The sequence below is a fragment of the Salvelinus namaycush genome, unplaced genomic scaffold (genome assembly GCF_016432855.1).
Source record: "Salvelinus namaycush isolate Seneca unplaced genomic scaffold, SaNama_1.0 Scaffold94, whole genome shotgun sequence".
Lineage (NCBI taxonomy): Eukaryota > Metazoa > Chordata > Actinopteri > Salmoniformes > Salmonidae > Salvelinus > Salvelinus namaycush.
This window is the reverse complement of record NW_024061686.1, coordinates 48,394-63,614: the sequence shown is the minus strand read 5'-3', so window position 1 is coordinate 63,614 and position 15,221 is coordinate 48,394. Positions and strand designations below refer to the sequence as shown.

The following is a 15,221-nucleotide window of genomic DNA, read 5'->3' as shown; positions in this document are numbered from 1 at the left end:
CTCAATGAGATATTCTCCCTTCCTCATGTCCTCTACTCGCCTCCTTTTGAAAAAGGTCAAAGGCAATTGAGGATCGGAGGCAAGGAACTGTAGAAACAAGTGCACTTGTATGAAATGACACTGCTCCTCCACTAGTGTCATCAGGGAAAGGACGTTTACAGAGGTGGAATCCAAAAATGTGTAAAGTGTTCAAAAGAAACACAGCTAGATGTGCTAGACATTTTATCAATAAAAGGACAAGTAGCGTACGGGTTTAAATGTGTGCATGTGTTTCTTATATGGCGAAATATAGAAATGTGTCTCTAGCTAGTCAATAAACGTAGACTGGCATATAGACTTAAAAAAGCCACAGAAATAGACAAACAGTTTGAGGTTGAAGTTTCTTCCTTTTTATTTTCAAAGCAAATCAGTACACAGTGGTGAAAAGACAGGCTACACATCTTGAGCAAATCATTAGTACTAAAACAAAGCCTGAGCTCTGAATGGATAACAAAGGATATGACGATCAACAAGTAATCTGAACGACTTTGTGGGAACCTTAAAATGAAAATTGGAAAAACGTAATGAGACAAACAAAAAAACTAGACTGTTCACTTCAGACAAATTCTTTTGAGGTACAAGCTCAATTGTATTTCCTTGATTCCTTTCATCCTCTCTTCTCGCCACCTCAAAGCACAATGGAGGAGAAGGAACATTACGATTTTGTCCTCCAATGCATTTTCAAGAAGAGAAGAGGGGACAGGATGCAAGTAATCATGGAAAATACATTCACCCTGGGTTGTTGGGGTGAGCAGCGGGCGGGGGGGGTAGCGTTGTTCCTCTACCGCGAGGAGTTGGAACTGGAGCGGGAACGATGACGTCTGCGCCCCGGGGACCTGGAGCGTCGGCGCACGGGGGACCGTCTCCTTGGTGACCGAGACCTGCAGGTAAACAAAGCATCACGTATGTGTCAGTAAAGTACCTTTATATTGCATCACTTGAAGAAACTATCAACAGGTCAACATATTACACCACAAGGAGCTAGAGGCGCTAGGAGTAGAGAATTAAACACTACAGGAATGTTCTCAGGACAGTAGGTCAGATTGGAGGATTCAAATTACTGTTGAAATTGGTGATTGAAGCAAGTATTTGTTACCAGTATTGTACTATAAATCCAGGACGTCCAGGTCACCATAACAAGGGCTAGAGCTATCAGAGTAGGGCTATCAAACCACCAGACCCACCAGGGCTCGGGCCATCAGACCAGGGCCAACACTAACCTTCTCCTCATGCGAGGTGGGGTGCGGCGCCACATGGGGGGAGGTGGGGGCATTCTGCGTGGGGGTGACTGTCTGCGAGGGGGAGGGCGTATCCTTGGAGCCAGCACAGCAGAGGTGGTGATCTCCTGACCATCAATCTGACCTTGGAACAGAGGAAAGACAGAAATACGCACAAACCTCAACATTATGCTAGAAACATCTCTGTTAAAATGTATCTAAACTCCAAAACATTGAGATTTCAGACGGACACAAAGCAGTACAAGGGGTTAGCCAATACTCCAACAAAGGCTCTGCACTGTCTTCCAGAAATGATACATTAAGGATGTAGCGTTCGCATGAAAGAACACAATCATTGTATGTTTTTAGCTGCGCCACTGGGAGCTGGTATCACGGACGAAGCACAAACCACTAAGCGTTTATCCTTCGTGAGTCACACATCGACTGGGAGAAAATTAAAAAGCCTCACAGCTAATCTCCAGTCACGTGCTCTTCGTGCAACCAGTGTAACAGCCAGGTTTAATTGGCTACAATGGGAATGTATTACTTGTAGCTCAAAAAAGTATGTACCAGGTCTGTTATTGTTACAGTCTACAAGGTTGTGTTCAGTAGGCACGAAATGACCAGAAACCAAGAGGAACTATCTGAACTTGTCCAATAAGAATTGCTCATTTTCATTTGCAAAACATTCTACTACGCTGTGGCCTAGTGAACATGCCCAAGATGCCCTCGTACCACCATCCATGTGTTTCAGGGCCTTCTGGGCCTCCTCTGGAGTCTCGAACTCCACATAGGCGTAGCCCCGGGACAGGTTTGGGTGGAGCCTCTCCACTGGCATGTCAATCATCTTGATCTTGCCGTAGGTGGCAAAGATCTCCTGGATGTGGTCCTGTTCAACAGAAGATCAAAATGACTTCCAACATTTATCTCTGATGGCATGGTCTCGACATACAACTCATTCAAAGAGAATAAGTACATTTTTACTTTAAGGCGCAACATGTAGAAATCACTCCGCTATAGATAGCTGCTAAAATACTAAAATGGTCAACTCATTTCAGTTTATGTGACAAAACAAGCAATGTAGGCTATAGTGTAGAGAATCATTGTACCATCTAAACCACTGTGAAATATATTTCAATATCCCAAAAGATCAATATATACAGTTTTAGAACACCTACTCATTCATGGCTTCTTATTTATTTGTACTATTTGACATTGTAGAATAATAGTGAAGACATCAAAACTATGAAATAACATATGGAATCATGTAGTAAGCAAAAAAAGTAAAAAAGTAAATAAAAATATATATTTGAGATTCTTCAAATAGCCACCCTTTGCCTTGATGACAGCTTTGGCACACCCGTGGCATTCTCTCAACCAGCTTCATGAAGTAGTCACCTGGAATGCACTTCAATTAACAGGTGTGCCTTGTTAAGTTAAGTTGCAGAATTTCTTTCCTTCTTAATGTGTTTGAGCCAATCAGTTGTGTTGTGACAAGGTAGGGGGATATACAGAAGACAGCCCTATTTGGTTAAAGACCAAGTCCATATTATGTCAAGAACAGCTCAAATAAGCAAACAGAAACAACTGTCCATCATTACTTTAAGACATAAAGGTCAGTCAATACGGAACATTTCAAGAACTTTGAAAGTTTCTCCAAGTGCAGTCGTAAAAAACATCAAGCTCTATGATGAAACTGGCTCTCATGAGAACCGCCACAGGAAAGGAAGACCCAGAGTTACCTCTTCTGCAGAGGATAAGTTCATTAGAGTTAAATGCACTTCAGGTTGCAGCCCAAATAAATGCTACAAAGTTCAAGTAACAGACATCTCAACATCAACTGTTCAGAGGAGGCCGTGTGAATCAGGCCTTCATGGTCGAATTGCTGCAAAGAAACCACTACTAAAGGTCACCAATAAGAAGAAGATACTTGCTTGGGCCAAGAAACACGAGCAATGGACATTAAACTGATGGAAATTTGTCTTTTGGGCTGGAGTCCAAATTTGAGAATTTTGGTTCCAACCGCCGTGTCTTTGTGAGATACGGTGTGGGTGAACGGATGATCTCTGCATGTGTATTTCCCACCGTGAAGCATGGAGGAGGTAGTGTGATGGTGCTTTGCTGGTGACACTGTCAGTGATGTATTTATAATTCAAGGGACACTTAACCAGCATGGCTACGACAGCATTCTGCAGCGATATGCCATGCCATGCCATCCCATCTGGTCTGGACTTAGTCATTCGTTTTTCAACAGGATAATGACCCAACACACCTCCAGGCTGTGTAAGGGCTATTTTACCAAGAAGGAGAGTGATGGAGTGCTGCATCAGATGACCTAGCCTCCACAATCACATGACCTAAAAAAAAAATAATGGTTTGGGATGAGTCCGACCGCAGTGAAGGAAAAGCAGCCAACAAGTGCTCAGCATATGTGGGAACTCTTTCAAGACTGTTGGAAAAGCATTCCAGGTGAAGCTGGTTGAGAGAATGCCAAGAGTATACAAAGCTGTCATCAAGGTAGGTAAAGGGGGAGTATTTGAAGAATCTTAAATATAAAAAATATTTTGATTTGTTTAACACTGTTTTGGTTACTACATGATTCCATATGTGTTATTTCATAGTTTTGATGTCTTCACTATTATTCTACAATGTAGAAAACAGTAAAAAATAAAAGAAAAACACATGCATTAGTAGGTGTTCTAAACTTTTTGACCGGTAATGTGTGTGTGCAATGGATAAATTGAACAATGGATTGAACAATGGATAAATGAAGATCTATTTGATATTTTATTTTGAAAACTCCTTGTGAATGATAAAGGTGTTATGAAGGTTGTTATTAATGTTTGACTGCAACACTCAGAAAGGTGTTATGAATGTTTTCATGAATGTTTGACTGCAACACTCAGAAAGGTGTTATGAAGGTTGTTATTAATGATTGACTGCAACACTCAGAAAGGTGTTATGAAGGTTGTTATTAATGTTTGACTGCAACACTCAGAAAGGTGTTATGAAGGTTGTTATTAATGATTGACTGCAACACTCAGAAAGGTGTTATGAAGGTTGTTATTAATGTTTGACTGCAACACTCAGAAAGGTGTTATGAAGGTTGTTATTAATGTTTGACTGCAACACTCAGAAAGGTGTTATGAAGGTTGTTATTAATGTTTGACTGCAACACTCAGAAAGGTGTTATGAAGGTTGTTATTAATGTGTGACTGCAACACTCAGAAAGGTGTTATGAAGGTTGTTATTAATGATTGACTGCAACACTCAGAAAGGTGTTATGAAGGTTGTTCTAATGATTGACTGCAACACTCAGAAAGGTGTTATGAAGGTTGTTATTAATGTTTGACTGCAACACTCAGAAAGGTGTTATGAAGGTTGTTATTAATGTTTGACTGCAACGCTCAGAAAGGTGTTATGAAGGTTGTTATTAATGTTTGACTGCAACACTCAGAAAGGTGTTATGAAGGTTGTTATTAATGTTTGACTGCAACACTCAGAAAGGTGTTATGAAGGTTGTTATTAATGATTGACTGCAACACTCAGAAAGGTGTTATGAATTCCTTGTGTATTATACCACCTTCAAGTAAAGTGTGACTTCAAAAATATCTATACATTTTACATACAGAATTCCCGTTGTTGAATTTGGGTTTATTTACACTTGCACACCAACTGTAGTAAGCCCAGAAACACAGCTAGGATGAGCCGTGTCGTGTAGTCCCTCACCTTGGTCACATTTCTGGTCAGTCTTCCTAAGTGAACTTTGGTGGGCTTGGGGCTCGGGCTCCTTCTCCTTCGCTCCTTGTCATCTCCCTTCTTCTGTGTTTTGGACCTATAGCACAATGGACAGTCATTACAAAACCATGAGAGTTTACTAAGTGAAAAGACACTGTTTAAAGTGGGACAAACGTGTAGTTTTTCCCACAACTGGACCATTTTGATCATGATAAAACGGCATTCTCAACCAGACCTAAGGTTCAAATAGTATTTGACATATTTCAACTACGTTCAGTGTGTGCCACTGGTTCCATTGTCCTAGACTAAGATAAAATATTTGGACGATTTCAAATACTATGTGAACCCAGGGATTGTCCCGATGAGCAGACACTGTTTAGCACCACAATCACAACGTATCAGCTAGTACTCACGCGGAGCGGGAGCGGCGACGGTTGTCGTGGCGGCGGCGGCCGGGATCGGGCGACCCAGAGGAACTAGATGAGCTGGAGGAGCTGGACCGGGAAGACCCAGAGCGGCTGGTGCCAGAGGAACTAGAGCCGCTGGAGGAACCAGAGCTGGAGCCAGAGCTGCTGCTGGAGCTGGGTAGTAAGATATACATACACAAACAAGCCAGCAACAAGGGTTGTGTTCATTAGGCACACAATCAAAGGAAACTGTGCAAAACAGGGAGGTACCATCTGAAATTCGTGTCCAATTAACCTCTTGGCCCACTTTGGAACATAGGGCATTCCAGCTTGGCTTAGCAGTGTGAAAAGCCCTAGCTAGTGTGTCCTAAAGCACTGTTTGAGGTAGTTAAACATTGTACATAGTCTGAAAGAGCAAGGGGAGGCATCTCACCTGCTGCTGCTCCCAGTGGATGCACTGCGTCGTTTGTGGCCCTTCTCCCTGCCTCTCTCCTTGTCCCCCCCTTCCTTGGTGGCAGTCTTCTCTTTTCCCCTGTCCTTTGACTTTTCCTCCTCCTTACGCTTTGTGGGTGACGGTGCCCTAAGTAAGTGAAAAAAAATATGTCAATTAAGTTAGTTAGATGCAATTAAAAAGACAATGAATACATTACAAATGCTGCTAATTTGCTAATAAGTTGCATTATAAAATAAGCCAGGGGCAGTTGCAGTATAACAGTCTTATTCACTCATCACCAATAAACTATCTAGCTTGCTCTCCAATGTTGGTTAAATACAATTGTGATTTAGTTAACGTTAGCGTTAGCTAAATAATCAGAATGTAGGGCTAATTTAGAGAACTAGCTAGTATGGACATAAACTAGCTCGTGCAGTGTGCGAGAAAGTGTAGACACAGTACTAGTAAGATCGCTCCGAACAGCATTAGTATTAAGTTCTTCATCTTCAAACGCTATCTAACTGTTTATATGTTGCGTTTATGCGACCGCCATTGCCTTCCTCCATTCATAGAACAAGCAAGGCCAGAAACGATAGCTAATTAGCAACGTTGTGCCCTGCTCTGTTGATGTAGCTCAAGCATTAAAATGTATCTAATGTAATGCCAAAATGGTCAACATTGAGAAGATCGTAATATGGAATAGAAATAGTTATATAAACCCAGAATACGTACATTTCGTTCGAGTCGGATGCAGGCTCAACCACTCGTTCCTCTGTGCTAAATCTGACGCGTAATGATGACGTAGTCGCCTAAATGACGTTTTCCACATTTTCTCTTTTGTCAACATTCATATTAAAATCTTTAGCTAGCTATCAACCCTCGACCACTGGTTCTACCAGTAAGGTTAGCTAATAGTTACTTGATAAAAATGTATGTTTTCCCCTAACGATTTAGCTTGCACACTAAAAGAAACGATATGGGTTATTTTCAAATTAGCTGAAAACGTGCAGTATCGTATTGAGGTGAGTTGGCACCACGATCAAAAATTATTAGCTAGAACTAGCTCACGTTAGTTAGCTATATAGATAAAATCCTTTCCTTTTTTCAACGTTAGGTTAGGACCGTTAGGCTATGTGTTCACATTGTGGGACAGGTTTGATGCTATCTAGCTCAAATATTTACTAGCTAGACAGTGGACAGTACACAGTGTCCCCTACGTTGATGCTAGACTGCTGGTACCGGTGGAGTAATGAAGGTAGACTACGCTACGGCTTCCAAGCTTAGTTCAGGTGGAAGTCTGTGGCAGAGGCTAGGATACACTGCCAGCCGTGTTCTATTGGCTTATGTATTATGTTTATTTAGCTTATTAAATCTAGCTAATAATTTATGTATTTTGCTAAAAATAATCAGTCAATTTTGCCTGGAGTCCTGTCCTTCACAAGTTAAATTGCTTTTAATGTCAGTCTAGCTATCAATGTGAGGTTTCAGGTGAAGAAGATTATGTGATAGAATTGGTGCCATCTGTGTGATTTCTGATCAGTTTAACTACACTAGCCAAATGTATTTATGTTTGAAAGTCTAATTCCAAATGACCTATTTACTACAGTTAGTAGTGAATTCTCTGTCTCTCAACAGATAGAAGTAGCCTAAGTCCCGATTGGAGAAGGGCTCTTCCAGTGGAGCAGCCTGGAGTGAGTGACCAACCATGGGCCGTCTGGACGATGCTGCCAAGCGCAAGGTGGTGGAGCTGCGGCAGGCGGGCCTGAGCTTCCGCAAGATCAAGGCGGTGCTGGAGCTGGAGAACATCCGGGTGTCTGCCCAGGCCATCTACCTGTACCTCAAGGAGTTCCAGAGGAAGAAGGTCCAGAGGGGTGGTGAAAGTGCTGCAGCCCCAGACCCACAGACCACACCTGGGGTTGGGGCAGGGAGGGGAGATGGTGGGAGCCGGGAGGGCTGGAACGACCAGCAAATACGGAATCTACTGCGGGAGGCGTCACGCCACGCAGGCTATGTTGCGGCATCAGAGTTCGCCAAGCAGTGTCCTGGCTCCACTCCTCCTGAAGTCAGGGGTCAGGGGCCGTCTGGGACAGGAGGTGAAGGCGCCAGCAGAGGACAGAGCAACAGGACAGAGAAACAGGAGGAAGCGAACAAGAAGGAGGATGAGGATAAGGACATCCAGATTGTCAGTGTCACATCATTGGCTCAGAACTCTCAACAGAGGGGTCTTCCACCCGCAGGAGCAGCGGCTGTGACTGTGACAGGGGCCTACATGCGTAAGAGAGCCACGCCCTCTCCAGCTACTAACCCCATACTGGCAGCACGCAAAAGGCTTCTGGATAAGGCTTTGTCTCATAGAGCAAAGGTAGGCACGTCTCATAGTCGTGTGATTCACTAAAACCAAAAAGGGTGCAGAGACATCAAGTTTGAGTAGATATATACAGAAAGGGTTGGTAACTGGCGGCCGGTGGGCCAAATTGAGGCTGCAAGCAATTGTATTTGGCCTACTGTTTTTTTTATATTAAAAAAATAAAGATTTCATAAAAATATATAAAGAAAATTTGATCCCAAATATTCAGACCAATAAATAGAGATGTGATAGTGTCTCAATGTAATGGAGGTATGTCATTATTCTGGTATTGTCAAATACAATATCGGTTTGGGATTACTTCAGGTCATTTTGCAGTGTACAAATGGATATAATTAGGCCTATGATCCTGTACTGAGTACAGCACATTGAGTTCATCAACGAGCCTCGGCATTTATGCGCTCTGCACAATTAGCCTGGGGATAGCCTCAGAAGCCCTCATATTCCAAAGCATGATCAATTGAGTTAGCCAGCTAACTTTGATAAACCAGAACTAACTTTCTGGTTCATTAAGAAATCTAAATTTAGATGTTTTTGGTTGTCAATTAGACGATGCCCATTTCAATCTTATCTTTCTAAATGTAACGTTATTTCAAAATATTTAGGCAAGTTGTTGGCTAAGTCATTAATCCTGCTTTGTAGTATACCACTCAGGCTTCTCACGTTCTGTTTGAAAGCCTGGGGAAGACCATACATAAAAGGCCTGTAGTATGCTGGAGTCTACATGTTGGGTAAATCTTTCAGTAGTGTAATTTACATAAAAATCCAGAACCTGTTTTGCTTACATTACACTCCTTGTACTCTTTCTTATTTTGCATGTCAAGGAGTAGAATTGTAGCAGAAACAGACAGGTACCCAAGCTCTAAATTTACAATCCTTCTGAAATGTTTCAGTAAAATAAATTGCATTTCTTGTTGTACATGTTCAGGTAGTACCCCCACACAGTACACTCAATTTCAAAATGTTTCCACTTCCTGAACAACCCTGGTTTGAAACAAATGATCATATGAGAGGTGTTATTACTGTGGTGGTCATGTCATTTCTAGGCTTTGATTGGATCTTTATTTTCCCCAGATAAGAGACTCTTCTTATCAGTCCTACCAGCAGGTAGCAGCTCTGCTGAGAAGAGAACAGTCTAATGCTCCTGGTTCTGATGTCCAGAGACCTGTGGCAGCAGATCAACCACAGTCCTATGACCCAGTCGCTCAGAGGCTTACTCAAGTGGTGAGTACAAGGCAAAGGAAACTCACCGTCATATACACAATTATTTTAAATGGTGTCTATTCAATGTCACGAACCGGCTCGAAGTTCGTAACAAAAAGGGAGACAACATGGAGATAAGGAATAACAAAATATATTTATTAACTGACATAAACTAAATACAATTAACAATTGTGTGTAAGTGATTGCACGCATAAATGTGATGAGGGTTGTTGAAAGGTGCCAAATAAAATGGCCACAACCAAAATCTAACAGTGTGTCTGCATGGAGGGAGTCTCCTCAATGAATGGGGAAGAGGTGTATTTATCCCGGGACACACGAGCCCAGGTGTGTCCCATTTCGCTGACAACCCTCCCGGCTCCCACGGACATCCTATTAAGGAAAACAAGAGCAAAGAGAAAGAATTTGGCAGACAGAGTGGGAGGGTGATCTTCACACCCATAAAACCAGGGACCAACAAGGACTGTCAGAATCAGGCCAACTCCTAGCATCAGCAACACGTTCAAACAATGAAATGAACTGTAAGTTTCCAACAATCAAATGTGTCTGGGGCACGACCAAAAGAGGAACAACCCCTAGGTAAATCTGGGTCAACTTCCCAGAGCAAACTCTCTCCTGAGAGCTTTCCTTCTCTAACCAACTCAAGCCGCTCTGGTTGCAGCTTTATTTTTGCACGCTCCAAATCCTGTTTAAATTGCAATTCCTTTTCATACTTTACTGTTAGTGGAATTAAATAATTCCTACAATATATTAATTAATTAAATTCAATCTGTCTATTTATAAGAATTTGTAAGATACTTATTAACATAAAATAGACAGGATACAGTCATATTAAAATTAGATAATAGTGTTTATTCTCGGAGCACGCTCCCATTTGATCATAAACACAGACTTATATACAAGATATGACGTCATAGGTTACAGAATGAGTCTCATTGTCCTGACAAATAGAAAACAGGTTCAAAAGTTCATTCTAACCTCACAGGGCACTCACATGAAACACCATATAATCATTTATCCTGAAGGCTCACTATAATTGATTACCACTTTAGCAGACAACTCAAGATAATGAAAGACCTAAAAAGTGACCCACAGCCTTATCTAAACATCTCAGGGCTAAGTTGGGTCAGTTCAACCAGAGTTTAATGACCCTTTCTGCTTACTTTATAACCCACAACACAAATCTCTTTTCACCAGGCATGCAGAGTTCAATTTGTTATAGTTTTATCTAAAGCTAGAATTTGTTTTAACTATTTATTAACAAAATTCCTAACATTTACCCAATCATCCTTTAGCTGTAACAGACACAGTTCTTTCTGCTGTTCAAAAAGAATACTAGGGCTAACAGACGGTGCAGCCGTAACGTTACGGGGAGACCTCTGCAGAAGCTGCCCCAGTGGTAACTTCAAGAACACCACTCCAGAGGCCTTCGATATCAACCTAACAATTTGACATTTATCACTAATTTCAACCTTGTAGTGTTAAGCAATCTTCAACAGCTGTTCTTTAGTACATAATTCTAACAGTTCCTCTGATGGAAAGTGAATGAACGTGTCTACGTAAGATGCCATAGTCACAAATACAAAAAAAAAAAATCTCTTCCCCTCTGCTGAGAACACCAGACCACAAGAGAAATGGATCACACTGGGCACCACAGAAGAGATGATATATGGAGCTTCCCCAAAACATACAATACAATCCCTAGTCTTCATGCGGATTTGAGTGGGTAATTACACACTGTAGCCCGCTGGCAAGGGAAAAAAATACCAAAAAAGAGACACCCAGCACGCTGGCAGATTCCCCCAAGCCACAGATGTGCCCCCGAGACACCTGCTCAGTCCACGGACACCAAACAAAATAACCATGCCCAACATATTCCAAAGTGAAACGTCACTAAGCTTAACAGGGGGAAAAGAAAAGCTCTAACTCCTGGTAGCAAGTTTCACTACCCTACCCAAATCTTCCACTGAGGTACACAGCCGATTGTGCTCACCTCAGACCGCTGTCCCAACAGCAAGTAGGGCAAGAGTCTCCAGCCTGGGTAGGGGCCTGGAAACTAACCATTGTACTCTCTCCAACGCAGCGCACAGCAAACTATCCACTGCAGTAGCAAGTTTACCAAACAAAAAAGGCAACCAACACTGGGCACCAAACATTACACCTCAAAAGCTGTAACAAAAGATGCAAACAAAGCCCATACGGAGTTCTCAAACATTAACGCCACATTTTCTCCCAAACACAACACACATACTAGTAAGCCCAACGACACGAGTGTTAGTCCATAATGCAGCAAAGTGCTATACGCCAAAATGTCTAGGAACCAACCTTCAGATCCCAGATGAGCCCCCACTTGTCACGAACCAGCGCAAAGTTAACAGAAAAGGGAGACAACATGGAGATAAGGAATAACAAAATATATTTATTATCTGACGTAAACTAAATACAATTAACAATTGTGTGTGAGTGATTGCACGCATAAATGTGATGAGGGTTATTGAAAGGTGCCAAATAAAACAGCCACAACCAAAATCTAACAGTGTGTTTGCATGGAGGGAGTCTCCTCAATGAATGGGGAAGAGGTGTATTTATCCCGGGACACACGAGCCCAGGTGTGTCCCATTTCGCTGACAACCCTCCCGGCTCCCACGGACATCCTATTAAGGAAAACAAGAGCAAAGAGAAAGAATTTGGCAGACAGAGTGGGAGGGTCGTCTTGAAGTTGTTTTAAACATCTTTATTTAACACTGTTTGATTTAAAGATTTCAGAATTTCACATGAACAACTTAGTCTGCTAACTAAAGGTAGGCTACAGTTTACATGTATACTTTTCACAATTCAGGCTTAGACCCAACGTCTGAAAGTTACCCCAATAGCAGGGACAGTTGTAACACTGTCTTTAATGGTAAAACATTAGGGGTAATTCAACAATGGTATGATTTAAAACAGATATGGATGAAAATACACAAAATTGACAAAAAAACGAGTTCTCTTTTAGGCTTGTCATATTGACCAGAAACTGAATAGCTGAAAAACTAGATTTAGTGTTCTAAAATAAAAAAATGTGTCTTTTACATTTTTCCCCCCGAAGGTTTTATCATAGTTGCATTGCCAACGTTGATGTAAAGAAGTGAAATTTGATATAAATATGTTCATGTGTCTAAATGCTATATCATTTTAGGTAAAGGGGTAAGTTGTAACAATGAGTTACAACAACTAACCCCAATCTTGGGAGTCTTGTGAAAAAATACAACAATTATTGTCATCAACTATACCAATCAAAAGGCCTTATCTTACTGATAAGATATGTGTCGATACATAGAGAATGTTCCAAAGGTCAATAATAAAAATAGAGAGGCAGCAAAAATATATTTTAAAACATGGCCTCAAAACAAATCTGTCAATGAAACCAAAGATAATTGATGGATAAATTTGTTTTTAAATTAAACTTCATAGTCATGTAAAGACTAACCAATCATTGGCACATGGAACAGCTTTCTAAGTAGGTTTTAATTGTATATATTTAGCCTGTTACAACTGACCCATGTTACAATGGACTTATACTCTGCAGAGGAATTTGGATGGCCAGCAAGGAGCCAGTGTTCCCAGACAGATGTTCCAGCAGAGAGTCGGTGGCCAAGCTGTCCGCTCCCCACACCCTGCTCCTCCCCGTGTGGGCATCCGGCTCCCCAACCCTCCACCACCGCCACCCACCTCCCAGGGTAGTAGCCCTGTCATCCGCCTCCAAAGCCCTGGGAGCCAGGGCATGAACCAGGGCCTTCTCAGGAGAGACAGGAACCCCAGCCCTCAGCAGGCAGCTCACCAGGAGGCCGGAGGGAGATGCGGGGGAGGGAGTAGTGGAGGTCTCCAGGAGCAGGTCCAGACCCTGGGCTCTGAGATCCACAGCCTGAGCCTGGCGGTGCGCATGCTGGTGGAGCAGCAGTACCGGCTGGAGAGGGAGCAGGTCCAGCAGACCCAGGTCCAGAGGCAGATTCTCAGCACCCTGCAGACCCTGGCCTCCAGACTGGAGGCACCCTGTACCAGCCTCCACCAGCAGCGACAGCATCCCAAAACTCCCCCACCCCCGGTCTTACCTGCCTCAGGCTCTGCCTCCTACAGCCAGGACACGTTCCCCTTCAGCCAAGGAGGGTATGCTCAGTGTAGCCAGGCCCAGCCCAGCTACAACGGGATGGACAGCTCCAGTCTAGAGACCATAGAGACCTTCAAACTGTCCGGACAGAGCCCCCATGGCATCAACGGCTTCCAGACAGGCAGCATCAGTAGTACCACCGATAGCCTCACGCTCACACACACCCCGACATACACGCTGGCGCACACACAGCCTTACTCGTCAGCCTACACACAGCAGCCACACACTCAAACACACATGCCCTCATGCACACAGTCTTACGCCACCACATACACGCAGTCACACACACAGTCCTATAGAGGAACAGACAGTACAGACTATCCCAGCACCAGCACAGAGGGAGCTCTCCAGGACTGTATGGCCCCCACCCAGGCCTCTGTTGACCTGGACTCAGACATCACAGTCTCCCCACAGGAAACCCAGCTCAACATCATTAAAGTAGAGGCACTCTAACATGCTGACCAGACCGTGCGTGTGCGTGCGCCATCGTGCGCATGTTGATTTTGTCCACCCACACCAGACGCAATCAGGACACGCAGGTTGAAATATCAAAACGAACTCTGAACCAACTATATTCATTTGGGGATAGGTCGAAAAGCATTAAACATTTATGTCAGTTTAGTTAGCTAGCTTGCTATTGCTAGCTAATTTGTCCTGGGATATAAACGCGATTGGTGTGGTCAGCATGTAAGGCTTTAGTTCACTCATATCCAGACTTATAGGGACAGTTTTCTGGACACAGATTAAGCCTAGTCCGAGACTTAAAAGCATGTTCAATGTATAATGGAAATTCTGGAAAAGGAGCTTTAGTCCAGAACTATGCTTAAATTGGTGTCTGGGAAACCAACCCCATAGGGTTCTGTTCCATAGTTTAAATCCAAAGTTGCTTCTGCTCTGTTCACATTTGTACATTTAATTATCCACTACCTCTCCTTTAGCCAAATGTTTCAGTACATGTTATGTCTTGGGTTTTTAAGGGATTTCTTATGTTTTTGAAGCATGTGTCATTATTTTAGAACCATGATATCCCCATAGAAATGAATACCACTTCATTGTCCATTCTGAAAGGAACATTTGTCCTCGAGACTATCTACCATTTTTACATGAAACACTTATCAAATCACAAAGAGCAATATAGAAGCATGTCCTATCATTTTAATAATGGATTTTGATTATGTTGCCATCAGTCTTTAAAGAGCATTAAAGTCTTCACCAATGCAAGGTCTCTGCTGCCTTCTGCTAGATCAGCCTTAAAGTGCAGAATGTCCTGTCTGTGTACAGAACTAAATGTACTTGAATAAAGTGCTACATAATATCCAACAAATTAGGAAGTTATTTTGGTTGTAATATTTATGGCAGTGTTACAGTGGAACTGACAGCCTTTTAACTACTTTGCAGATATGAATCAAACGGTCATATCAGTCAAAAATATAACATTCCCAGTTCATGCTTCAAAACAAACTTTACAAGACTTTTTTAAAATAGGTTATATTTTACTAAAAAATCCATGACCTAAGGCATTGTTTGCAGAATATATGAATGTAGTTCAATGCATAATTAATATAATTCACCAGTACATTTCTTGGTAGTCCAGGGGGGTGTACAGACATGCCACAGTCCTAGCTAGGCTTCTAAAATGTTGCAGTCTGACTTC

The 15,221-nt window shown here is 42.4% G+C and overlaps 2 protein-coding genes across 2 annotated transcripts; one reads left to right on the top strand and one right to left on the bottom strand.

Annotated features, from left to right (window-relative positions):
* Positions 1-373: 373 nt before the first annotated feature.
* LOC120043489 (RNA-binding protein with serine-rich domain 1-like) lies at positions 374-6,677 on the bottom strand. The gene is made up of 7 exons (XM_038988083.1): positions 6,567-6,677; positions 5,835-5,981; positions 5,408-5,575; positions 4,986-5,091; positions 1,992-2,145; positions 1,260-1,401; positions 374-920 (listed from the first exon to the last, which is right to left on the bottom strand). Coding segments are annotated over exons 1-7 (819 nt in total). The 5' UTR covers positions 6,569-6,677; the 3' UTR covers positions 374-820.
* Positions 6,669-14,111, top strand: LOC120043488. The gene is made up of 4 exons (XM_038988082.1): positions 6,669-6,856; positions 7,470-8,196; positions 9,274-9,423; positions 12,989-14,111. The coding sequence occupies exons 2-4, from the start codon at positions 7,540-7,542 to the stop codon at positions 14,018-14,020; spliced, it is 1,839 nt and encodes a 612-aa protein (XP_038844010.1). The 5' UTR covers positions 6,669-6,856; positions 7,470-7,539; the 3' UTR covers positions 14,021-14,111.
* Positions 14,112-15,221: the final 1,110 nt, after the last annotated feature.

Coding starts and splice junctions, on each gene's coding strand:
- LOC120043489 (XM_038988083.1), bottom strand. Junction 5,576..5,834: donor TCCACTGGGAGCAGCAGCAG/GTGAGATGCCTC, acceptor CTTACTACCCAG/CTCCAGCAGCAGCTCTGGCT. Junction 2,146..4,985: donor TGACCAGAAATGTGACCAAG/GTGAGGGACTAC, acceptor TCTGTTGAACAG/GACCACATCCAGGAGATCTT.
- LOC120043488 (XM_038988082.1), top strand. CDS start 7,540: ATGGGCCGTCTGGACGATGCTGCCAAGCGCAAGGTGGTGGAGCTGCGG. Junction 8,197..9,273: donor CTTTGTCTCATAGAGCAAAG/GTAGGCACGTCT, acceptor TATTTTCCCCAG/ATAAGAGACTCTTCTTATCA. Junction 9,424..12,988: donor CTCAGAGGCTTACTCAAGTG/GTGAGTACAAGG, acceptor TATACTCTGCAG/AGGAATTTGGATGGCCAGCA.